Source organism: Macrobrachium nipponense, chromosome 1, assembly GCF_015104395.2.
Source record: "Macrobrachium nipponense isolate FS-2020 chromosome 1, ASM1510439v2, whole genome shotgun sequence".
NCBI lineage: Eukaryota > Metazoa > Arthropoda > Malacostraca > Decapoda > Palaemonidae > Macrobrachium > Macrobrachium nipponense.
The window spans coordinates 156,252,497-156,279,350 of record NC_087200.1 but is presented as its reverse complement, the minus strand read 5'-3'; the positions used below and the strand labels follow the sequence as shown (position 1 = coordinate 156,279,350).

Genomic DNA, 26,854 nt, shown 5'->3' with positions numbered 1-26,854 from the left:
TATTCCATGATACAACCTTGTTGCATTGGAAACAACAGTTCCAATGATATAAAAATGACAAATTTCCTAAGACAATCTTTATTTTTCATAGCCACAAACCTGAGGTCTTAACAAGAGGATAATTTCTAGCGCCTAGCTGGATCTGGTTAAATCACAGATGAAAGTAAGGAATCTTGTGAGAATTTGCAACGTGTGCGTATACTGGGTGAAGAGTGGTCAAGGACTACGCACCCACGCCACCGCGTCAGTCTTTCCCAACTCAGGATGTCTTAGCAGACAGAGGGGCAGCTGGAGGTGGGCAGTACAACAATGTTAAGACCTCAGGTTTGTAGTTATGAAAAATACAAATTGTCTTAGAAAATTCGTCATTTGTTCATACGCAAACAAACCTTCGTTCTTAACAATAGGCTAGACTTATACTTGGAGGGAGGTACAAGACATCCTAAACTGGCTGGGGGCCTACCCACCAGTCCAGCTCCAGAAGAAATAACTTTCAGAGAGGGACTGAAGCCCATGATAGGCTAGATAATTTGATATCTAACCACTCAGACACTGAGCGACATACAGTGATATATGGGAGAATCATTGCATAGGGAACCAAAAAGAAACTCTGACTGTCCAATAACAAACCAACACACCATGGTTTGTTACCACTCCCAACTCCCCCTTGCCAAGGAGTGGAGAATATGCTACCGAATAGAGGGTTGGTTATTTGCATACCAAATGACCAAACTATCAGTATGACTACCTTATTAACCTGTATCGGACTAGTTCAGCAAATGATGTGTCTATTCCTTAACCTGCCCAAAGGAAGAAGGAAAGTTACAAGAGAAAGGAGGAGACCAGCAAACTCACTCATTCTCTCATCCACACAATCTTCTTTGGTAAGATACAAAACTACCCTGTTAAGGGCAATGATGAGTTACACAACCTGCTGGGCAGCCACCACAGGACCCAGGGAAAACTTGTCCATAGATCTGTGTGCAACATCCTTAAGATAGAAAGAGGTGAACGTGGACTGGCATAATTAAGTACCAGTGCTCAGCACTCTATGTACAGCCAAGTTCTTTTTGAAAGCCATATCCAAAAAGAGATAGTATTCTTTGACAACTCTTTCTTTGTACGTCTTGTGCTAACAAAAAGTCTGCGGCAGCCTGGTCTAAGGTGCCGTGTCTTTTTAAGATAGCAACGCAGGGCCCGGACAGGACACAACAAAAGCTTTTGAGCATCACCACCCACAAAGTCATTCAGTGATGGAATGGAAAAGGAAGTGAACCTATCATTGTGCACAGAGGGATTCTGGGTCTTGGCCATGAATTCCGGGACAAATTCGAAGAACACATCATAGCTCAGACCATGCAGCTCTCCTACCCTCTTCGAAGATGCCATGGCCAGGAGGAAAACCATCTTGAGTGTCAAGTTCCTTTCAGATGAGCGATGCAAAGGCTCATATGGAGCCTTAGTGAAGCTTCTCAGAACCAAGGAAACATCCCATGTCAGAGATACTTGATAGCCTCCAAGCGCGAAGAGACAGGAATTCTACTGATGGAACATTTCTGCATGCGGCTGACACAGGATATGCCGCCAAGGGGGAATCTCCCTCGGAACCTCCGACAACAATGAAAGCAGATCTGGAAACCATTCCGCTTGAGGCCACAGAGGGGCTACCAAAGTCATTCTGAGACCCTGTGAACTCATCAGCCTGTTCGGAACTTGACGGATCAAACAAAACGGAGGGAAAGCATACACCTCCAGGTTGTCCCTAGGATGCTGGATCGTGTCCTCCGCTAACACTAAAAGATCTGGAACCAATGAACAGAATATCTCCAGTTTCGTGTTGAACGGAGTTGCAATAAGGTCCAGCATGGGTCTCCCCCAAACCTGGAGGAGCTTGTCTGCTAATACCTGATGAAGGGACCACTCTATGCCTAGGATCTGATCCCGATGACTGAGTTTGTCTGCGACCACATTCCATTTGCCTGGGAAATACCTGGCTGAGAGCTCTACCAAATTGCTGACTGCCCACTTGTGAACCTCGACAGTCAAGGCATGAAGTTGACATGAAACCAGGCCTCCTGCTTGTTCACATAGGTGACCACTGTGGTGTTGTCCGACAAGAGAACAACAGAATGACCTTCTACTTTCTCCCAAAATTCCTTCAGACCCAGGAAGGTTACCTTCAACTGCAAGATGCTGATATGCTGCTGTTTGTCCTCCAAACTCCAAATGCCTGTGCCTAAATGAGCCCCCCCAAGGCGTCTGAAAACAGAAGGAAGTCCGGTGGGAGAGAACACAGAGGGACATCCTTCAAAAGATTTCAGTTGCCAAACCACCAATGAAGGTCTTCTCTCACTTCCAGAGACAGAGGAACCTTTAACAGGGGTGAGTCCCCCGCTGGAGACCAGAATTCCCCCAGTCTCCATTGTGGAGACAAGACGACAACGCCGATGAGGGACCAGCTTCTCCAGGGAAGACAAAACTCCCAGAAGAACCTGCCACTGATGAGCGGACTGATGTGGTTCCGAAAGGAAGTCGCGCACCACCACTCGCAAGTTCTCCAACCTCTGATCCGATGGGAAAACTCTTGCAACCGCCATATCGATGACCATGCCCAGGTAGAGAATCCTTTAACTGGGTATGAGGTTTGACTTTTCCTGGTTGATCACGATGCCCAGTTCCAGACAAAACCGAAGCAGATGATCTCTGTCCTGCAGCAGCTTTTACCTGGAACCTGCAAAGACCAACCAATCATTGAGTTAAATCAGCAAACGGATCCCCTGAGTATGGGCCCAACTTGAGACAAGAGAGAAGACCCTTGTGAACACTTGAGGGGCTGTGGTCAGCCCGAAGCACAGGACTTTGAGAGAGAAGCGAAGGGAACTTCCTGGACATCAGATGAATAGGGATCTGGAAGTATGCGTCCCTCAAGTCTATCGACAGCATGAAGTTGCCTTCCCTCACAGCTGCCAACACTGAACACAGGGTCTCCATCTTGAACCTTGTCTTCTTGATGAAGTGATTCAAGGTGGAAAGTCGATCAAAGGTCTCCAACCTCCCGGCACCTTGGGCACCAAGAAGATGTGACAGTAAAACCCCGGAGAAGGATGCCCCACTTCCTCTTTCACATCCTTGTCCAGCATCATCTGTACTTCCTCCCGAAGAGCCAAAGACTTCAGAGAATCTGGAGGATACACCCTCCTGAGCAGCAGCTTGTCCGAGAGAGGGGGAGAGAAGTCGAATGGCAATAGATACCCCACCCAAAAGGACATCTACCACCCACTTCTCTGCCCCATAACTCTGCCACTTGGCCCAATGGCCCGCCAGGCAACCCCCACCCATGGCACAGGAGAGGGAGAGGCTCCTAACCTACAGACAACCCCCTTTACCTCTGCCCCTGGGGCCCTTCTCCGCTGAAAGGAACGGGAGCGAAAGGGACCTTGGTCCTCTGACCTAGGCAGGGACGAACGGGGAGGCTTTGCTGAAACCAAACTCCTTGACGGCCTATCAGGCGATGATCTTCGTGACTGCTGCTGGGCAGGGGAAGGAGGAGGAGGAGCTGGACATCTCTGAGGACGAGACTCCGACTTCGATACAGCAGCCTGGTGCACTAATCTGTCCTTGGTGCCAGCCTGGCGCCGGTCTATCACATTCTCTAGTTCGGTCCAAGGGAACAGAAATTGTGATTCCAACATATCCCCATTCCTCAATGCCAGCAAGGACTCAGGGTCAACTGATCTTTCCATCCTGGATAAAGCCGCATCTCTTCTAGTCAGGAGAAGGTTAGGCCATAAATTAACACTGAGGTGAGACAGATACAAAAATGCCTTGCCTCCAGACTGCAACAAACTGATGAGAGAGGAAACACTCACTAACCCCTCTGGGGACCTGTCAGAAGCTATCTTGGCAATGACCATAGACCAGAAGTCCAGCCAAGAAACCACCTGCAACATGGAGGCTGCCATAGACTCCAACACTGAGGCAGTGTGTGGAGACAAGGATGGAGCCACCGACCTCACCTGCTCCAAAGTCAATCCCGACTTCAGACGAATAACGTCCGGGTTAAGATGACGCGACATCAAAAAAGCAGAGTTCATAGCATAGTACTTCCTATGCCTCATGAAAGGCTGGGGTAGCAGCTTGGCAGAGCCCCTAGAGAGAGGCAAACTGCCCCGATCTGTTAACCTTATGCAAGACCGACTGGATGTGCCCCAACAAAGGAAGTTGAAAAGATGACTTGGGATCCTGCATAGCTCCCAGCATGGCTTCCAAGGAAGGAGTGTAAGACGACCAAGCCTGAGTCTTACTCTCCAAATTGTTGAATCCATGAATGAGATTGACAACTTCTGTAAAGGAAGACAAAAACTCTTGCATGTCTCCCTCCTCCTGCTCCAGCAACGGAGACCGACGACGAGAAGGATGAGCAGGCTTATCTAAAGCGCCTTCCTTGTTTAAATTAATGCAAGAACCAACAGCCAAACAGCCCGAAACACCAACTAATGTGCCTGGGCTGGATCCAAGCGTCAACTCCCACGACGAACCAACCACAACACTAGGGACATCACTACGCACTCTCTCAACAGATGACTCTCTAACATGGCTGCGAACGGGCATGGGCGTGGTAGACGTACAAACGTGTGTCGGTGAGGAATCCCGAACACTTTAGATGGAATGAGAATCCCTGGAAGTCGAACTCCTGGAAGTACCAGGGAGAGGGGGAGGCAAAGGCTCCTGCTGCACCAACTCTGCACTCACAACCTTCAACCTCTTGACAGGCGCCTTTAGATCCTTACAGCGACAAATAGGCCCTAGAGAAGGAGAAGTGGGAGCACCTACAACATATGCACGAACGAGGGAGGTTGCAACACGCTCATGATTCGATGCAGAGGATGAAGCAGCCACTGCAGATCACACAGGATAGGATACACTAACACTCTCCGAAACACCAACACTCTCAGGAACATGGGCGTGCTGCTCCTCACTCACAGACGAAGAAAGGGCAAAGTCTTTAGCCTTCCAATGCTTGATACGCCGACGCAGTGGAGATAGGGGAGAAAGAGAGGAAGACAGCACTGGCTCCTTACACAATCTTTGCATGAGGCAAGGGCGATGCAACACACTTGCTTCCAGTCCTCCCAGCTGACATGGCAGCCAACTCATCTTCTAAAACAGAGTCCATGCTCTTAAGAACTGCCTGGTATAAAGCCTCAGACGGATCAGCAAGACATGGAAGGAAGATGCAGCGAACTGGATGGCAGAGATGACGTCATGGCAGCAAACGATGATGACATAGATGAGCAAGCAGCGCAGTTGAGACGACTGGGAGTGACGTCATAAGTGGCAATGACATCACGGCTTCTCCTTGATCCGAACGGGAAGCAGATACCACTGGCAGAGAAATACAAAATGACTGACCCCATGACATCACTTGAGGAGCAATACAAAATAGCTGATTTTGGCTACCCACGAAGACGAGGCCAAGAGGAGAGGGAAGGGCCTGGACAGCATGAGGAGGGAGGTAGCGAGCATCCATGAAGTGTGTCAGCAAACCCTCCAAGGACGATGGACCCCATACCCCAAGCATCCCCCAGAGTGCCATCATTTTGGACGCCTCTGACTCTGAAATAAAAAACAAAGATGAAAAAGCCTCCTCCCTCTCGGGAATCAAATTAAATCATGAAGAAGAAGGAGCAACATTACATAAATCAGCCAGCCTGAGGGACTCCTGTTACTTCCAACAAAGAATTGATGGAAGAAAAGGAAGGGGGCAAAGGCAAAACACTAGTAGGGTGTGTGACAGCAGCAGGAGATGAAGCTTGGGAAGAGGAGAAGAAAAACCCTCCCACGAAGGAAGAGTAGAAACCCTACAATGCTCCCTCTTACTAAAAAGCAACCTCCACTGCTCTCTAGGCCACACACGGCATTCCGTGCAGGGAGTCGTTATTGTACAAACGTTAGAGTGACACCTACTACAAGTGATGTGGGGGTTGGTCGCAGCCAAAGCCAAAAAACGAGAACACAGAAAACCTGGAGTTCCGGGGCACACACGTTGACGAGGCCAAGATGGAGCAGAAGATTCCATAATAACAGCACACACCCACTAAAATACTGTACAAGCAAAACGCGCAATGAACTGAGTAATGGCCGAGAGAAGTCAATCACAACTTTCGTCCAGGCGACTAAGAAAAGACTGACGTGTTGGTGTGGGTGCGTGGTCCTTGACTACTCTTCACCCGATGTACGCACGCGTCACCAGATCTCACAGGATTCCTTGCTTTCATCTGTGATTTAACTGGATCCAGCTGGGCGCTAGAGATTATCCTATTGTTAAGACCGAAGGTTTGTTCACGTATGAACAATAGTTGGACCTTTTAATGAGAAATAAGTAAAATAATAATGATTTTGTAATAAAATATAAATAATAATGATAATAAGGTAAAATAATAATGATTTTGCAATAAAAGTTAAAACTGAATACTATGCTACTCACTCTTAGACAGGATTACTTTAGCAAATTGAGAGTTAAAAAACCTTCTATGAACTTAAACAGCTGTGCATTGGAAATAGGATGCCAGTTTCTTTCATGTTTACTATTCAGTCTTCATTTCTTTTTTGTACTGATTTCAAAATGCATAAATGACATGCTACCCCATATACTATATATTTTATATGTTACATTCTTATACTAACTATAACTATAACTATAATAGATATTAACTATTACTAAAATTGTGTGTAAATGGTCATTCACTGTTTTGATGCAGTTCTTGTGCTTTTAATCAAACCTGTATTCTTTCCACATTCACTGTTTGTCATTACATTACAGTGCTCCCTCACTTTTACATGGGGATAGGTTACAGAGCCCACCACTAAATGCAAAATCTGCACTAAAAATACTTATAACTGGCTTACAACTGCCAAATACCCTGTATCTCTTAAAACTAAAATGCTTATAACTGCCTATTTTCACAATTCATGGTCTAATTTAATAGTTCAAACAAAAGTATACCATAAATTATTATACTAAAACAATTTACTATCATTTCACACAAAAGTACACCCCAAACCACCATCCCTAAACACCCTAAGTCAGTTTACATTACCCTCCTACAACTGTTACTCAAGTATATACATTCTAAAGTGCTTATAACTGAGCTATTTTAACTGTTCATCGCCCATATTAACGGTTCAAACATAAATATACCTCAAACTATCATCCCAGAACACCACAATATGATTTCAAAGTCATCTTACAGCATTACATACCAACATAGACTGTTACTTGTAGGTATCCACTACATATAATACATACCTACATGTACTTCAGACAGGTTTTCTTTTGCCTAACATAACTGTGCATTTCTGCTGTAAGCTCATCATGTACATACTGTATATTTTATAATATTTTGCTGTGTTGTAAGATGATTTTTAATGATATTTTCTGTACAGTACATATTTTAGGATAGTACTAATGTATGGGGCATATCTAAAATAGTACATGAGAAGTTTAGAACAATGAGAGACGTTTCTCCGAACAGAATGCCAGGTTTGTTACATTATGTTAGTAGTTTCATGATTATGTACCAATACTACACTTATGATAAAAAAAAAATTATTCAATAGTGTAAGTTCTTGTTTTATCATTCTCTCTCTCTCTCTCTCTCTCTCTCTCTCTCTCTCTCTCTCTCTCTCTCTCTCTCTCTCTCTCAGTGTATATATTCTTTAATATACATATCCTTTAATGAGAAAAACAGGAAAATATCAATACTTAAATGTTATATACCTTATAGAATTAATTTCTACTATACATTGATCTAATCACCATCAAAATATTTAAAATCTGAATTTCATACATAAGTAACTCAAACCTTCTAGTACCAAATTCTCTGACAATGGAATCTCTCTCTCTCTCTCTCTCTCTCTCTCTCTCTCTCTCTCTCTCTCTCTCTCTCTCTCTCTCTCTCTCTCTCTCTCTCTCTCTCTCTCTCTCAAGTTTTGTCTAATGTATCTATGAAATATTCTTGGCTTGCAAAACTAAGCCAACCTAAGTTTCTATTAGCCTATCTTAACCATAAAATCTTGGCCTAGCCTAAACTGACTTACCCTAACAGAATATACTACACTAACCTAAAATGAGGGTAATAACAACTAACTTTTAAGTGTAATTTTGCTGAGTGCATTGATGCAGTACCTTATGTTATGCAACTTAACCTAATTAAGACTTTTCTAATTTACCTAATTGTGTTAGCAATGGCTCTCATAGGGAATGTTGGTCCTTATGAGGAATATGAGAAATTTTCTACTTATGTGGATAGTGTGTATATTTCCAGGCAAACAACATAGGTGACAATAGGAAGGCACCAGCATTTCTATGAATAATTCTAAGTTGTATGAACTGGCTAGAGACTTAGTGGATCCTAAGAGTCCTAAAGAGTGTACTTTTGAGCAACTAGTTACAACACCAGAGAATCACTATAAACCACAAGTGATAGTTATCTAAAAGAGGTTTAAATTCTATAAAAGGAGTCAAACAGCTTTAAAATCCTTGGCAGCTACTTATGAGTTTGGTGATAAGCTAGAGATGCTGCAAGACAAGCTTATGGGTCACAAAGAAGAGAGTACACCGTGAGTTCTTTTGAAAGAGAAAAACTTGACGTTTACTCATGCAGTAAAGATTGCTGTTGTGAGGGAAGTAACTGAGAAAGATGTCCGAGAGCCCGGTCAAAAAGCAAATTCTCATATTAGATGTAAATGCCACTAAATCTACTACTCCTAAGTCTAGTTCCTTGTCTAAGCAGAAATCTAAGCAAGTAGGGAAGGAAAAAACTAGAGAAGTTCTTCCAAGTAAACCTATGAAACCCTGCAGTGGCTGTGGGAAAAGTCATTGGAGGAGTGACTGTCCATTTAAGAATTCTGAGTGTTACTTGTGTAAATGCAAGGTTCACCTTGCTAAAGTGCTTTTTTCTAAGAAGTCTAGCACTAATAAAACTTCAGCTGTGTCCGAGAATGTAAGTTTGGTAGAGTTACCAGTTGATAACCCTAGTGGCAAGGAGTCCAGTGAGTATATTTTAACAGTTAATTCCTATAATAAGGAAGAGCTGTAAGAACCCCAACTTGGACACTAGTGCAGCACGTACCCTAATGAGTGAACATGAGCGCCTAAACAGTTTTCTGAATGAAAAAATAAAAAACATGCCTTATTCTGAGGAACTAAGACAAAAAGGATACAGAATCCAAGTAAGGGTCCATGTTCGGGTGAAGATTGGTTTCCGAGGTTGGGTCTTGGAAGACCGAGCCATTGTCAATAAAGACAAGGGTCCTAACCTAATGGGCAGTGATTTGATGCCAGCTCTGGGATTTCACATCAATTTAGATGACTGCCATTCATGCTGTTGCTGTTAAGCCTACGTCAGTAGTAGCTAGGTATCCAGAAGTGTTCAAGGATGAACGAAGAACTTTCAAAGGTCTAGAAGTTTCTTTTAATTTGCAAGTCAGTATCCCCTAGGTACTGTAAGGCTCATAACATTCCCTATGCTATGTGTACTAAGGTTGATGTTGCTTTAGATAAGCTGATGGAGCAGAATATTATTCAGCCTGTTGCACACTCTAATTTGGCCACAACTATTGTGCCCATCTAAAAGACTACAGCACAATTTGTATCTGTGGTGACTATAGGTTAACAGTTAACCTAGATACTAAAACCACAAACTATCCTGTACCTAGGATTGAGGATATTTTTCTCTACTTTCAGTAATGGTAAATTTTTTCCAAAACTTGACTTTGCTCAGTCCTGAGTCGCATCCTTTAATTTCTACAAATACACACAAAGGTATGTTTCAATACAATCATGTATGTTCCGGTATAGCTGGTGCTCCAGGAATATTTCAGAGAGCTGTAGAGGATCTCTTATGAGGTAAATGGAGTGTGTGTGTGTGTGTTCTTTGATAACATTTTGGTGTTGGGGTCAAATTCTAGTAAGCAAGAGGAACGTCTATGTGAAGTTCTAAGAAGATTACAGGATGTGGGACTGAAATTGCATCCTGCTAAGTGCTCTTTTGGTGTAGAAAAGGGTTGAAGCCGACATCAGAGAAGTTGGAGGGTATTTTAAGTGCTTACAAACCTAAGGATTTAACCCAGTTGCATAGTTTCTGGGAATGTTGTACTTTTACCAGAAGTTTCTTGTAAATGTTACAGTGGTGTTGGAACACTGGAATGAACTTTTGGGGAAGGATGTGGAATGCCAAGCATAGTCAAGCTTTCCAACAGTCTACTGACCATTTCAAGGCCTGCGGTGCATAGGTTTTCTTAAATATCTTTTTAAATATCAACTGTATCTTCTTGAAATTTTGGCCAACATGTTTTAGACCTTCCGCTAATGTATGGCAATATAACTAAGTATCTAAAATTATTAATAATGGCACTTTACTCTTGAACATTTCCAATTTTCTTTGCATGTGACCGAGACTTTCGGACACCGTTAACAAAATATGAATGAAAGTGTACCGTACTACGATTATGACGTATAGTGTTTTACATTTTCAAATTACTTTATGGATTATTGTTTTATGTATCCAAATTAGTTTAAGCAATAAAGTTTATTATGACCTCTTTTATTATGGGAGATTATTATGACCTCTTGGTTTATTTAAAGTATATATATGCTGGAAAATATACCCGCTGAAAATTTGAGGGGCAGTAGTTACAAGCTGTTCAGGTGTGTTTATATTGTTGTCTGGCTTCCACCCCCCCATCCTGAACTCAATGCCATCGAGCAGGTATGGGCGCATATGAAGCTATATGTTACGTTCATCGTTACGGCATTTCACCAGGGCAGACCTATAGGCCAGATTGGAGGAAGCGAGGCTTGCTGTCACTAGACAGGTGTGGGAAGGAGCTGTCCAACGAAGTCAAGCTTTCGAGAACGAATACTGGCTTACTGACAACGTCCGGGATTGCATAGATCCAATCGTTGTCAACGTCGCCAGTAATGACGAGGACGATCCGTTTTTAGACAGTGATGGGGGAGTGAGCTGAAATATCCTTATATGTGTGTGTATATATAGTCCTGTAATTAATAAGTTTTGATATATTTATCCACCAGTTTTTTTATTTTGTTTGTCTATGCTATTTTCATGGTTACTGCAAAAATTTATTTCAAAATCTGTAAAATTTCTGTATATACTGTACTTTATTGGATATAATATAAAATAATTTATATAGTGATCTTACTTTTAAATAAACAATGATCTGTTTTTTTCCTTCCATATTTATATCTCCAATAATAATCTAAAGTAACCACTACCACACCATTCTCATGGAAATAGATAAGAAAGGTACATGATAAATAAAAACATACAAATGGCTTTATGAAAATTCATCAGTAATAAATGGTAGTTCGTGTACATTTTAAAACGTAAAAAAAAATATATACTAGTACACTATTCCATTCATAAGTATCAGACAGAGTAAGCCAACGACAGGTGTTCGTATATTTACAACTAATACTGAGGAAATTTATAATTTTCTAGGTAAAGTGCCTTAATTATTAATTCAGGGTACTTAATTACATTGCCATATATTAGCAGAAGGTGTAAAACATGATGTGCCAAATTTTCAGGAAGATACAGTTGATATTTAAAAAGATATTTAAGAAAACCTATGCATCGCAGGGCTTGAAATGGTCAGTAAGTCTCTCTTGCTTGATGCTTGTTTAATCTATTTTGACCCTACTCTACCTATAATATTGTTTCTGCTGACAGTTCTAAGTATGGACTGGGTGCAGTTCTATGTATGTCAGATGAAGGATGGTGAAAAGTTACCAGTTGTTTTTGCATCCAGGACTCTAAATAAAGCAGAACGTAATTATTCTCAAACTGAGAAGGAAGCACTGGCATTAGTGCTTCCTCATAAAAGGTTCCATCATTACCTCTGGGGTAAACATTTTTCTCTAATTACAGACCATAAGCCTCTGTTAGGTCTATTTAACCCTAACAAACCTACTTCTGAAATGGCTTCTGTTAGAATCCAGAGAGGCCCTTAATGCTACAACCCAATTCTTTTACAATACTAGTAACTACTAAGGAGATTAGTAAGTGGTCTGCTAAGGATCCTTTGATTGCTCAAGTCCTACTGTTTCTTGATTCTGGTTGATCCGATACAGTTGAGGCTGAGCTAATGGCTTTTTCAATTGTAAAGACGGGGTTAGTATTCAGCATGGAATGTCTTCTATGGGGATCTAGAGTGGTTATTCCTTTGCAAGGAAGGGCGAACATGATAAAGGAGTTACTTCAAGAGCATTTAGATTCTACTAAAATGAAACAGCTGGCTCTCAGTTATTTTTGGTGACCGAGTTTAGATACATAATGACATTGAAGAAAAATTGAAGAGTTATTCAGTACTTCTTGCTACTACCTTTGCATCTGTGGGATTGGCCTGAAAATCATGGGTGAGGATTCATGTTGATTATGTACATAGGAATAGGAGGTGGGATTTATTTGGAAGAGCAACACCAAATTTGCCTGAATTTCAGAAACCACCGGATATTTTTTCAAATTGCCATATGTCCTTGTAATAAACACTAAAAAGCTTTTAAATTATGTACACCACGTACACAGCATTATTTTTCATGTTATATGACATGAATAACAGATCACCAACCACATGTAGAAAAGATGCAAAAATACAAATGAAAATCTGTACATTACACTGGTACAGAATACATATAGGGTATTTGGGGATATAGAAGAACATTTGTATCTTTCCTTTCGTGTGCCAAATACATCCATAATCATGTTAATGTCTACCCTGTTGGCATGACCTCTTTCTATAAAGAGAAGTCCTTTCAATGCAGAGAAGTCCTAATGCTGAGAGTCTACCTTGGCCCATAGTAGATCTACGGTAGGTTTTGAATCTTCTCACAGAACGAGAATGACCTCTCTGCTGACCAAGATGTTACAGGCATTGTTGCCAAGGTTTTTGCCAAATCATTAAAGTGTGGCAAAGTTTCACACAGAGAATTTGACTGGAGATAGTTTACCACTGTGCTACTTGTAGTTTTATACTCCACGCCTTCCAGATTGTGAAAAATGGCAGTTTCAACCATTAGGATGTCTTGCTCCTTATTGTAGAATTCAGACACTACCTTGAAACTATCCTTTATGTACTGCTTTGCCTACTAATACATCTGCCAGGGATGCCAGGATACATGTATCCCTGCTTGCAAATCTCTCTCATTTCAGTGAGACCTCTGTCTGGAGCATCATAGTATACAATCCTGTCTCTGATGGTCTGTCAAGGAGATAGGTTCTTCAAGATTCTCTTCCGAGAGAGCTTGCAACCTATTGGATGGTTTCTTTCGGCATTTTGTAGTTTCCACCTCCTCGATGTCTAGTGGCATTTCAATGATTTTTGTTAAATTTTTTTTTCCTTTTCCCAGATAAGAGAAAGCATATCTTCAACCCTGCACTTACTGTGGGTTTCCATTGTAGCATGATTATTCTAAGTAAATGATACAGTGTTAATCATAATTCATGTGGAATTATTTATTACTTGGGGGGGGGGGGTGAGAGTTAGCTGCCCTACCCCTACGCCTATGATTATGCAGGTCCCATGAATGGTACTTATTTTCTGGTACTAACTGACGTACATTCTAAGTGGATTGAAGTCTTACCTACCAAGGACACTAGCTTTTTATACTATTAACATAATTAGGAACATTTTTCCACATTTTGGCATACCATTAGCCTTAGTATTGGACAATGGACCTAATTTTGTATCTAGAGAGTTTGAACTATTCTTAGGAAAGAATGGAATTCGTCACATCACATCTGCACCATATCAGCCTAGTACAAATGGACAGGTTGAGAATACTGTTAAAACTTTGAAGTGTCTCTTAAAACACTGCTCTGGGGAAGACTGGAGATTGAAGTTGGATCAATTCTCATTTCAGTACATATAGAGTAACGCCTCATTCTACTACTGGAGTGTCTCCAGCAGAGTTGATGTTTGGCCAGAAGTTACGTAGTACAGTAGTACTAGATCTGGTTTACCCTGATAAATTTGTAAAACAGACTATGTTGTCTAAGCAATAGACATAAAAGTCAAATTATGATGCTAATACTCCTCGAAGGCTACAGCTATAACCTGTCATGATGAGAAACTATTCAACCATTTCTAAGGATTGATGGATTCCAGCAAACGTTTTGAAGCAGATGGGTCCTGGGTTGTATAAATGTGAGGTGCCAGAATAAAGATTAATTCACCTATTAACGATAGCCTGTCTACTCACCTACCTATAGGGACTGAAAGAAGTGAGGGAGTTCAGAAGGACCCTAATTAAATAATAAAAAGTACTGTCTTTCACTTTCCTTCCTATTATATAAAAGCAATTCTAATGTTTTTTAAGAGAAACATTACCTAATTGCAGGGGAGGATTTAGGGTGTGTGGGGCCCTAGGCTAGTGGCCAGTAACCTTACGGGGCCCTCTCATTTCTGGGTTCGACCTGTGTCTGCCGGTGAAAAGTCCTGTAGCTCACTTTTCTAAGTATAAATAGACCCTAAATATACCAGAGAAAAAAGCTAGCATGGTATGCTGAGGTTACTACCCTCGCGCGAGCACCCAGAGGGTGTCGGGTATAAAGTACAAGGTGAGTGGAAGCCACTACTCACAGGTCTTCTCCCAATTAGAGGATTCCTTTCCAAAATCCCTCCCACGGCGTGAGCCATTACAAAGGTTACTCCCCTTACCTCGCTCCCGCTCTTGCTACTAGTACTCAACCCACGCGCCATCTACATTCCTGTAACTAGCCTTTGTGATGGTCGCACGCGTCTTCAAATGCTCCCTTGGTGCCTTAAATTGCCGAAGTTAAGTCTTGTAAGCAACAAGGGACCTTACATTTTTCATCCATTCCCATGAAGAATGAAACTAAATTTTTAAACATATCATTATTCTATATAGGTACGTATATCATTACGTAGTTCAGTATTATTTTTTATTATTACTATTTAATTAATTAAATTTTATATATTTTTTATTATCTATTTTTTCTTTTGCTGAGGTGCAGGGCCCTAGGCCACGGCCTGCTCAGCGGGCCACCCCCTACCCCACCCCCCCCAAATCTGCCACTGCCTAATTGTAGTGGGTAGCATGATTCTGGAGAGTGATATATATGTAGTAGCAGCATGTAGAAAAGCCATACTATAGAGTACATACTTGGCTAAATGATGCTTTAGGCAATTCTCCTAAATTATCCTTACTACTCTAATCGCTATCCTATAAAGACATATTAACCAATCCTTTGTCCATTCCCTCGCCTACTTTACAGCATGTATTATTATAGATCAGTGTCAGTGTAAAGTGATAAGTCTGTATTATTTACATTCATTATATTTTGTTAGCCCATGTACCCACTTACCAGTGTTATTGTGAAACCTTTGGTTGTTGTCCAATGAGTGGCAGCAGACTAACCAATCAGGAAAGCATGTTCTAACTAAGTATTATATAATAATGGCCTAAATAATTTAGGTCTATGTGCATTCTAATCTTAGGCCTAAGTAACCTCATAAGTTTTAAGTGATGCTCTTCAGCCAAGCCATTACACAGGCCATAGAAAAATGAGTGAATTGGTGAAAGTTCCAATGTAAAATTGAAAGACGTTGCAAGAAAATCTGTGACAAAATGAAATGCGTTAAAGTGGGGTAGTACTGTACACCTTTTTCTAAAATTATATTCTTAAGGATTTTAAGGTGCAAATATTTTCTTATACTCTGTCTTCAAATTTTATTTTACAAGCTTATGTCACATTCATTTGTCACCCAGAATTGTAGCACATTGTTTTGATGCAGTTTCTCCAGTACTTAATAGTACTAAAATGCACATAAAACTTCTTTCTTCATCATTACAGAAAATTTTTTATTTCCTTTGCCATTAGTTTGCAACATTATATAAATATATATCTTATGTGATATCCTACAAAAGTCCTACAAAAGTAACAGTTATATTAATGGGTTATATTTATTCTTTCTATGAAACATGAAAGGTACTGTGAAGGCAGCCAACCCAACCATGGACTACACAGAATATTCAGTACAATGATGATATTTTGGGGAAAAATGTTTGGTTAGACATTACATGAAGAGAAATGTTACACACATATTTTAAGAGGTTGAAATGGTTAGCTATAGCATAGAAATAATCCTTTTGTTATTCAGAATTTTCTCTAATCTGGGATTCCTTTTGTCCCAAAGAGGCAGATTAATGAAGATCTACTTGTATTGTATTCAAGTATAACACATAACAGTTATTACAAAAAATTAACATACCTAATTAGAAGGAACTCTATGTTTTCCAGTACCATCATAATTTCTTCTCGGCTGGCAGGTTCTTGGGTCTGAGCAACTGGTCCACGGCCAATTACTCGTTTAAACCAATGCCCTGGAGTTAATCTTACATCTACTTGATTTGCCACATTAGGCAAGAATTCGCCATCATGAACATGCATCAGAGTAATATTATTTCCCTGTAAAAAATAACTGGGAGGAAACAAACTTTCTTCCAAATCATCAATAAACTCAAAACAAATTAGTTTTTAAAACAAATAAAAATTAATGTCCAAATATGAATTTACAGTTGACAATAATATAAAGGAGGAATTCTTGTAAAAAAAAAAAGTTCATAATAATTTTTAATTCAAATTCAATTCAAAATATGCATTTTCTGGAAAAAGTTGAGAATCACACATCTTGCTACTAAATTCTTACATTTAACCAATTTTGAAGCAAAATGAAGAGACCTACATTTGTAAATAAAATGTAAATGGTACTAAGTTTTTAAGGGACAACAGCCTTGGAGTTATGTTCTACAAAATTCTTTAAAAAAAAATTTTTTCAAACATACAAACCACAAATCTACAAATTCTTTCATTTCCTGGGTTGCTGAATTAGAGTGACTAATAGTCTATACTGCTTTGTTAAAGATGGTTCATGTACAAGTAAGGCAGCTTCAATGGGGGCGGGGATAACTCCAGTATTTTTACTTTACATTTAATCTTTTTCCCCCTATTTTAATCATAATCTTATTGCAATTAATGAGGCTGAGAAAAGGGGAATTAGTAAAGCAACACAGTAGTACCTTCAATTAACAAGTGATTTGGGGCTCTGTTAAGTTACAAAGTTTGTTAAGTAAAAGACCTTAAATGATAGCCTACACTTGAATGTTTTCTTGATATCTTACAGCTAACAGCAATTCCCCATAGTTCCTAATCTAAAGTATCCTGTACTTTACTAGTAGCATTCAGTTTCGGAGATTTATCCAAAAATATATTGCACCAAGAATGATAGAATTGCAAAAAATAATCCTTATAATGTACCTGCTAAGTCCATAAGTCTGTCAAGTTGAGATGAAATTTGCTTATTGGACACAAATATACAAAAAGATAAGACTATTCAGTAGCAAAGCTTTGGTTAAATGAGAGAACAAGACCATTTTCCACTGCACCTATAGTGTCTCTACATTTTAACTGTTGCTATTCATCTGGCTGCTCTATAGGTTAGTTCCATAATAAAGGAACTATCCCTTAGGAATAATAAGCGTGGACGTTTAAGGCCTCAGTGCAATGATTGGTTGGATGGAACAACCTGTGCATCTTGAGCAGTACATGGAACCACGGTTTTCATACGATTCGGTTTTAGCAGACTTTTTCTGATGAAATTTTGTCTTGGGTTTCGTACATCCTCGGATTTTGTACACTCAGAAACACTCCTTCCAGGGCCCACAGCGAGACTAGGCCCTGTACCGAGCACCCAACAAAGCATCCCATGTTCTCTCATGACCCATTCTGCTTTTGTATTAGTTGTTTTTGTGCTTTCTATGTTTTTTATTTAAGTGCAACTGCTAAATAAGCCACCTTGGGGGCAACGAAAGTTCCAAATGCTAGAGGATGTTACATGCCGATCTCAGTGAGAAAATGCCTACAACAAGCACTGCTCTTAGTGAATTTAAGGACAGCAGAGCCTGGTTTGAAAAATTCAGAAAGCGAATGGGCATACATAATGTGCCTACTTCAGGGATTAAGGACGTTTGCAAAACGGAGTGATGCACAAAAATTTTGTGAAGAATTATATCATCCTAACAAAGAAGATGTAGCTAATCCATGTCTCCAACATGGTATAATGACAATGACATGTTTAACTTCAGGCAAATTTTAAAGAAATGCCAGACACAAATGTCTCTAGACAGTTTTGCTGTGCGAAAGGGGTCCACTAACTCTCACGCTGGTTCTAGTGCCAGTAAACAACAAAGAGGGGAAGTAATCTCAGCTACTGCCAGTAAAAAAACAAAGTGAAGTAACTCCAGATATGTCCTTGATACCTGAAGTCCTTCTGGAGGGAGATTTACCTTCCAAACAATAACCCATCCTCTCCATCTTCCATACGCTAATAAGTGTTTTCCATAAAGGTAAGAGTGAAGCTAAATGTTCATTTATTCATTTCATTAGTCATTTATATTTATTTCTCATTGTTTTCTGTAGGTAAACTCTTATTTATTCCCTATGAAATGTATTTTTTTGTTATTATTTTTGGGGGTCTGGAAAGCATTAATTGTACTTATGTTATTCCTTATGGGAATTATTGTTTCAGATTTTGTATGTTTTGGACTTTGTGGGACATTCTGGAATGGACTATGTACAAAAAACCAAGTTCCACTGTAATACTGAATGGAGCCATTCCATTCTATTTCAATTCAGGATCTGGAGGAGTTTAAGGGGGCCGGCCGGAACGCCTATATATGGAGGTATAGGGCGAAAAATGCAAAGTCATGAAAAAATTCATGGAGCTTCATATGGCAATTGAGAATACGTATACGAAATATTTCGTCAAAATTCCTCTTACTTTCGTAGTTACAGGGTAATTAGTTAACGTAACTCAATAAGCCTAAAACATTGATCCGTACAAGAAAATGCAATATTTCCTCTATTATCGTAAATTTTGATAATTATTGTCAAAGAAATTGGGAGAAATGGCATCTGTAGACATTCCCCGAGTTGAGAAGGAGACTTCAGGCCAAGTCCACTCCTGACTCCTGATAATGATTTAGTGCGATCACAGACATCGGGTAGTCTACACGTTCCATTTCTCCTCTGACATACGCCTGCTTTTACGTATGTTTATGTATGTTTCGGCAAGAATTTCATCATGCCAATGAGGAAAAGACAAGGGAAACATCTCGCTAACATACAGCCGAAGAAAAATCGCTCAAGTATTATTAGAGAATATCATAATATATGCGTAGTTAGTGAAGAGAGAGGGGAGGGTTGCTTAGTAACGCCCCCGTCTTGCTTGACAGCACGTCACACTGTGCCCATGGCTACGACGATCTTTGAGCAAAGAGATCTTCATTTATGATAAATAACAAAGTTTTGGTTTTTCAAAACCCAAAATGGAATATGAAATTCATAATAATCATGATTTATTAAATTGTCTTTGTAAAAAAAAGAGTACGCCTTCGAGTTTCACCTCTTGACATTTTCTTGCATTTACGTTTGTTTATCTTTGTTTCGGGCAAGAATTTCATCATGCCAAAGAGGAAAATATAAGGAAAACATCTCGCTAACATACAGAAGAAGAAAATTCGCTGTAATAAGCCGAGTTAGCGAAGGGGAGAGAGAGAATTGCGTAGGAAGGAGTGCCCCATCTTGCCTCAAGCAGTGCCCCATCTTGCCTCAAGCAGTGCCCCAGGCTGCGATATATGAGCAAAGGGATCATCATTTATGATTAAATTATGATAAATAAAATAGTTTTGGTTTATTAATACACAAAAAAGAAATATACATTCATAATAATCATTATTTATTAACATTGTCTTTATAGAAATACGAAAGAAAACTTTGAACGCCCGTATCTCAAAACTATACTTATTGACCTTCAAAATCTATCTTCTCACTTAGTTTTAAAGCTATAACATTGAAATTTGGTATATAACTCAAAAAGACATTATAGAACAATCAAATAGAGCCCTTTTTTCCAATTTTTGTTTCGTATTTTTTTTTTTCTCCTGATTTATAGGGTTTATTTTTTTACCATATTGAAAAATTCATATCTTGCTAAAAAATGACTTTTAGAAAAAAAACTCTCCATTCGATTGGAGGTCTACATCAGGTCTATATATGGTAGTAATCCCAGGTCCTAATATTAAATATCAAGGGAGGAGATAGAATTTGAAAAATGGTTATTTTCGGGATAAATCGCCCTGGCGTCAAAAAACCGAAGGTCAGAGGCGAAAATCATATGCGGTTTGGAGATGTCCCAAGTCACCTTATTAAGTGGTATGAATATCAAAGTCCTGTCCTTAAAAAAGGGCATTAGCCGGGCGGCCCCCTTAAGGGCAACTAAATAGCTAAGAGCATCCTACTGACAATATGAAATTTTTATAAAAGAATTGAATTGAATATAGAATTTAGGCCAAAGGCCAAGCACTGGGACCTACAAGGTCATTCAGCGGTGAAACGGAAATTGACAGTAAAGGGTTTGAAAGGTGCAACAGGAGGAAAATCTGGCAGTTGCACTATGAATCAATTGTTAGAAGATGGTGGAGAATAAGAAGGAAGAAAGGGAATATGACAGGAGGACAGTCAAGGAATAAAAGGGGTTGCAGCTAGGGGCTGAAGATACACTGCAAAGAGCCCTTGGTAATTCTAACACCATGGCAACTAAAAATTTGAAAAATTTTGGAAATTGAGGTAGCGCTCTTTTGTTTTGGCTGTATGTATAGATTGCCCAGCCCACTTTCGGGCAAGAATACATGCAACATAGCAGAACAGAACGTTTGTTTGTGCTCTATGTCCATAGCAGGGAGGTGGGTGGGCTCCCATTGTGTAATTACTTGGTAAGTATATATAAAAATTTATTTTACTATAAAAATGTCATTTTTATATAAGTAACTTACCAATTAATTACACAGCTGAATCCCACACTAACAAGCAGTGGGATACAGGGATATAAACTGCTTCAATATTAATATTCTAAACAGAAGCACTGGTAGGTGCTTGCTGTAACCTTACCTGTTGAAGGAGCTACACAGCAGGTAATTACTGCCTCTGGTCATCGCTCATCTCTACCTGTAGTGACGGGGCATCAGGATCCTGTGCCGTCTCTACTTTAGTGGGTGCTTTGCAAACAAGGGATAATTCTGCTTGTTGCCAAAGCTGATAATAGAACAAAATAAATGCCCTTGCCCTGGGTATAGTTCAACAAAAGACCAAGACAAACTCAACAACCTTAATCAAGGCAAGGAGATAAGTTAAATAGAAGGTTAACTCCTATCCTTCGTTACCCAGTACCGTGCTGGCTGCATTGAATGGATCTAATGTACAGCATTCATCATAAATTGTCTCAACGTCCTGAAGATAATGCATAACGAACACCGATCTACATTTTCATTGTGAAGACTGCAGGAAGCTAGTGAAGTGGCCACTGACCTTGTATCATGTGCCTCAATGTTTAATAAGAGGAATACTTTTTCATATAATTTTGAATGTGATTCTATTATTACATTTTTAAGAAAGAAAGCCAAGACATTCATAGACAAAGCACTTAAGGGATTTCTCACTGGGGACCACAAGTTCTGAGAAGTGCCTCTAATACCTATTGTTCTTTCTAAATAACATTTAAGAGCTCTACCTGGACAGAGAGTTCTGGCTTGGTCTGTTGGGCCTAGAATCTGATAAGCTCTTAATTAAAAATGAACGAGGCCAAGGTTTTGAGGGGTGTTCATTCTTTGCCAAAAAAGCTAATGTAAGGGAGCAAATATCTTTTTATCAGATGCTTGGACTTCACTTATTCTTTTGGCCGTGGATAAAGATACTAAAAATATTGTCTTCCTTGTCACATCTCTAAGGAAAGCAGTATTAAGCTGTTCAAAAGGAGGACCTGAAAGCCATTTCAGTACAATGTCTAAATTCCAGGATACTGAAGATATCCCTTTCATTTTCTTTGCGTCCAAAGACTTGATCAAATCTGTAATATCTTGGTTCATTGACAAGTCTATTCCTCATGTTTAAAAACTGATGAAAGAATTGACCTGTAGCCTTTAACGGTTGGTGTAGCTAATCCCTTTGGGGATCTCAAATATAAAAGAAAATCTGCAAATTCTATTAAAGAGATTTCAGAAAAAGATATTATTTTCTCTTCACCACGTTCTGAAAACTGACCACTTTGCTTGATAAAGATCTGCTGAAGACTGGTGCCTGCACTTTGCTATTGCTTCTGCAGCTCTTCTTGAAAACCCTTTCGCTCTGACAAGCTTCCTGACAGTCTGAAGCCTGTGAGAGTGAGTGGATAATCCTTAATGGAATCAAAAGAAGTGCGGCTGTCTGAGAAGCCTTGTTTTCTGAGGCAACAGCCTGGGGTAATTCACAAGCAGATTGATTAAGTCTGGAAACCACTTTTTCTGTGGCCAAAAGGGAGCTACCAACATCACTGAGATGTTGTTGTGAGAAATGAATGTTTGTTCGATACGTACTCCCCTCACCATGCTGAATGGAGAAGAGTGTACAAGTCTAGATTTGACCAGTCCTGGATCACAGCATCCGTTGCCCAAGTCTGAGGGTCCAGAACTGGCAAACAATAAAGAGGCAGACAATGATTCCTCGACTTCACGAGCAAATCTACCGACAGTTTTCCCCATCGTTTCTGTTCTTAGTGGGGTGCCAATAAGCAAAAACTGCCATTAACCGAGACTTTGTGATTTACGACACAAAGTTTCTGTTAATGGCACCGACAACCAGTTAATGGCACCTCTTTTAGGTATACTATGGCACCATAGCTCTATTATCAGCACCTTGTGGCAACATAACTCTATTATCGGCACCTATTATTGACATCTTATGGCACTGATAGCCGAAACTTGGCCCGTTATGGCACCATGATTCACTAATTTTATGGGGGCTAGATAACTGGGGGACTGCCTGTGTCTGCTTGCGGTGGCTTAGTTCATCCACTAGGACATTTAACTTTCCATCAATGAATCATGTCATCGTCCTCGTCTAGTTGCTCTCTGCCCAAAACAGAAGCTCTCTAGCTTCTTGGTAGAGAGAAAAGGAATGAGTAGCCCCTTGGCTCTTCACGTATGCTAATGCCATCATGTTGTCAGAGTGAGCTATTACTATTATGTTGTGGGTTAGGGTTGAGAAAGCCTGAAGGGCTGTCCAACAGGGCTCCCCAACCTAGATTGGGGTTCAGTGTGTGCAATGACTTCCCTACTGTAAACCTGTGTTCTTCTAGCCAGCACTGAAGATCTAAAATGGGGAAGATGAACGAGTCTGGTTGTGTCTTCCTTTTCCAAATGGCCTTTAGGTAAAACTAGAGAGGTCTGAAGTTTAATCTTCTTAAAGGTACAAAATTTTCTATTGATGACAGTGTCCCCAACAGGTTCATCCATTCACTGGCCGAGCATGAAGGACAAGAAATGAAACTTTGAATTCTCTTCCAACAACATGCAATTCTCTGATCGGATAGAGAAGCCTGAAAATTCAGAGAATCTATCTTCATCCCTAAATAAAGTATTGACTTAGAGAGAATCAGTTGAGGCGTCTTTAGGTTGATTAGTAATCCCAAATGGCGTGCTAGATTCAATGTCTTCTGTAGGTCCTCTACGCACTTAGATCTCAAGGGGGAGCGAAGAAGCTAGTCATTGAGATAGCAATGTTTATGCCCATAAGCTGTAGCCACTTGGAGAGGGGTGCAAGAACTCTGGTGAATACTTAGGGTGCTGTGGAAAGGCCAAAACACAGTGCCCCGAGTTGGAATACCTGTCCCTGAAATACAAACTTCAGTTACTTCCTGGACTCTGGATGGACTAGAATATGAAAGTATGCATCTTGCATGTCTGTTGTTACCATCCAATCACCTTGTTGGATGACTGACAGGACTGACTGGTTTGTTTCCATACTGAATTTGGTTGTTTCTACAAAGAAATTCAGAGTGCTGACACCTGGGACAGGTCTCCAACCCCCTGATGACTTTGGGATGACAAACAGATGGTTGTGAAAACCTTTGGATGTTACATCTTCAACCAATTCATGGCCTGTTTCTCTATGAAAGAAGATACTTCCTGAGACAGGGCTGAATACTTCTTTGAGCCTACTGAGAAGGCTTTCAAGTTGATGAGATAGGTTTCTCCCTGAATGAGATGGCATATCCCTCCTTGATAACATTTAGTACCCATGGTTCTATACCTCTGGCTTCCCACTGCTCTCCAAACTGTAGAAGTCTTACTCCTACATGTGCATAGAGGATGGATTCCTCACTTCTAGGGTCAGGTCTCACTGCAGGTCTCTTACTAGTCCTCCATGCCTTAAGATCCCTGCAAGGTCGGGATTGGAAGCGTCCTCTGTTCCCACAAAAGGGCTGTTGAGGCAGAGGAGATATCCCAGTGCTAGAAGTAGTTGCAAGAGTAAACCTGTCATAAAAATTGAGGCAAGTTCTTGTGCACCATCTCTAATGGCCTTATCTGTGCATCCTAGTAAACCGAGTCAGTCAGCAAAAATTTTCTTGAAGGTTCTGGTAGTCTTCCATCTTCTTTGCTAGAGCTCCTACTGTCCAATCCAGAAAGCTCATTACTTCTAATATGTACTTTAAAGACATCTTTGATAAGGTAATCTAACTCTGAGGTAGAAAATAATACCTTTGCTGAGGCGAAAGTAGATCTTCAAGCTGAATCAATAAGGCAGATACCCCATTTCTCCTGTGGCATATGATGCCTGTCTCAGCGTAACTAAACAGGGAGGCATGCAAAAAGTCACTTTACCTAGTTTACGCTTCTCAGCTAGCCAAGAGTCAATCTTGGTGAACGTCTTCTTGAACGAAAAGGAAAACACCAATTTAGGAAGGCCAGCTGTTCCTGAAGGTTGTCGGGTCATAAATGACGATCCCAGGGAAGATGATATCACTGGAGTAAGAGAAGAAGGGTAGCAAATGAGGAAATACCATTCAGAAGAGATAAAAAATTAGAAGTCGGTTGCTCCTGTTCCCCACCATCTTCATCCAATGAAGCAGAAGAAACATCTTCTAACACCCGAGGATTCTAAGTAGTTGGTGAGGGATTCTGCAGTAGGTTCAGGATACTATCTCATCACTGTTTAATTCATAAGTCTCCTTCCGATTGTCATTCTGATTGCAGGTAAGCAGACTCCTGGACACCTGGGCTCTACTTCCACTGGAATGTGTTTAACATGAACTGAACAATCGGATACTGAATGCTCGGCAATCGGTCGTTCTAACACTGCCCTCTTCTGTAATACATCTGAACTCTCCTGTTCAAGAGGACCACAATACAGGCAGTCCTAGGTTATTGGCAGTGGTTCCGTTCTCGGTGGAGTGCTAATAAGCAAAAACCGCTATCAACCAAAACTTGGCACTTATGGTGCCGAGATTCATTAATGGCACCTCTGTTTGGTATGTTATGGAACCATAAGTATAATTGGCACCTTATGGATAACCGATACTTGGGCTGTTTTGGCACCATAAATCGCAAATTTTATGGCACTTGACAAGCCCCATAAAACCAGATTCCCATTAACCGAGTCTGCTGATAACTGGGGACTGCCTGTAATCATATACTGGGTGGCATTTTGACTCTATATGTTCAAGAGCTAGACAATCTTCCCTGCATTCGTAGACTGGTTGTTTGACTGTAGAGTACCCGAGCGCTGGACACTGGTATTGTGGGGTCTAACACTGCACACCCATATATGGGGTTCTCTGTCTGCTGTTGCTTGACTTTCAGGCGTCGTATATCATACACTTGACGTTCAGAATACACAACACAATCTGATACAGGTTGCTCGGACACTTCTTGGGAGCCAAGCTAATTGGAACCTGGCGTGGGCTCTCCTAAAATCTACATGAGAGGAGACGACAGCACTCTTGCTCTTTTGCACATTCCCCAAATGAAGGAGAATCATCTCTTGGCATAGCAGGCCTTTCCAGTGTCTGGAAACATTAGCAAAACGTTTGCTACGTCCTGTATAAACACCTGTGTCCCAGTCACTTGATGAAAGCATTTGCACATCCATCAGGGCACCTTACCAATGGCTGCCTAATTGTTCAAGTTTTTAGCTACTGTAGTGTTAGAAACTTATAGATGTGTAATTACTTGGTAAGTTACTTTTATAAAATTACAGGAATATTATGTGGACAATTAATAAGGGTGAATGACTGGCCATAAGCACTTGCCTGGGGATTTTTGGAAGAGCAAATATTAAATGCAGGGCATTGTGAGAAGAATACTAACTTTAAAAGTTTGCTAGGTACCAACAGATAAACTGGTGTTCTATCATACTGATTTTATATACTGCCATCATGACAACCTGATTCATTTATTTCTGTGGTGATAATTTCATTAAGATATTATACTGCATTGCCTTCTGCCTTTTATTTTTCATTCAGGAACAAATTCTTTGGGCAAGTCCTGAGTAAAGAAATGTGACTCAGAAGTTAACTGAACTATGTACATATTTTATAACAATGATAATGGTTGACAAAAAATTATTCCACGATTAATAGCTAAAGAAATTGAGTTCTTTACACATAATTGCAACTTGCTATTATTGCCACCATTTTTTATATACTAAATTTATTTAATTGACTTAACTTCAAAGTTCATTAGTCTCAACAATTAACCCATTGTGTAAAATTACATATGCCAAAAAGTAAATAAATAGTGCTTGTGTAAACATTGTTTTGAAAAATTTTATGAATACTAATGATCATGATTCACACAAAATAGTAAAATGAGCATTGGAATAATGGGTGGAATGGATAATGCCAACAATTCCATGCTTTTAAATTTCACTTATATAGT

At 40.2% G+C, this 26,854-nt stretch overlaps 1 protein-coding gene across 1 annotated transcript in view; it reads right to left on the bottom strand.

Annotated features, from left to right (window-relative positions):
* LOC135219776 (basement membrane-specific heparan sulfate proteoglycan core protein-like) overlaps positions 1 to 26,854 on the bottom strand; it is a gene marked incomplete in the record, with an annotated part of 1,285,796 nt that overhangs the window by 437,813 nt on the left and 821,129 nt on the right. Inside the window, 1 exon segment of the mRNA XM_064256828.1 lies at positions 16,318 to 16,514. Coding sequence (XP_064112898.1) covers positions 16,318 to 16,514 — 197 coding nt within the window.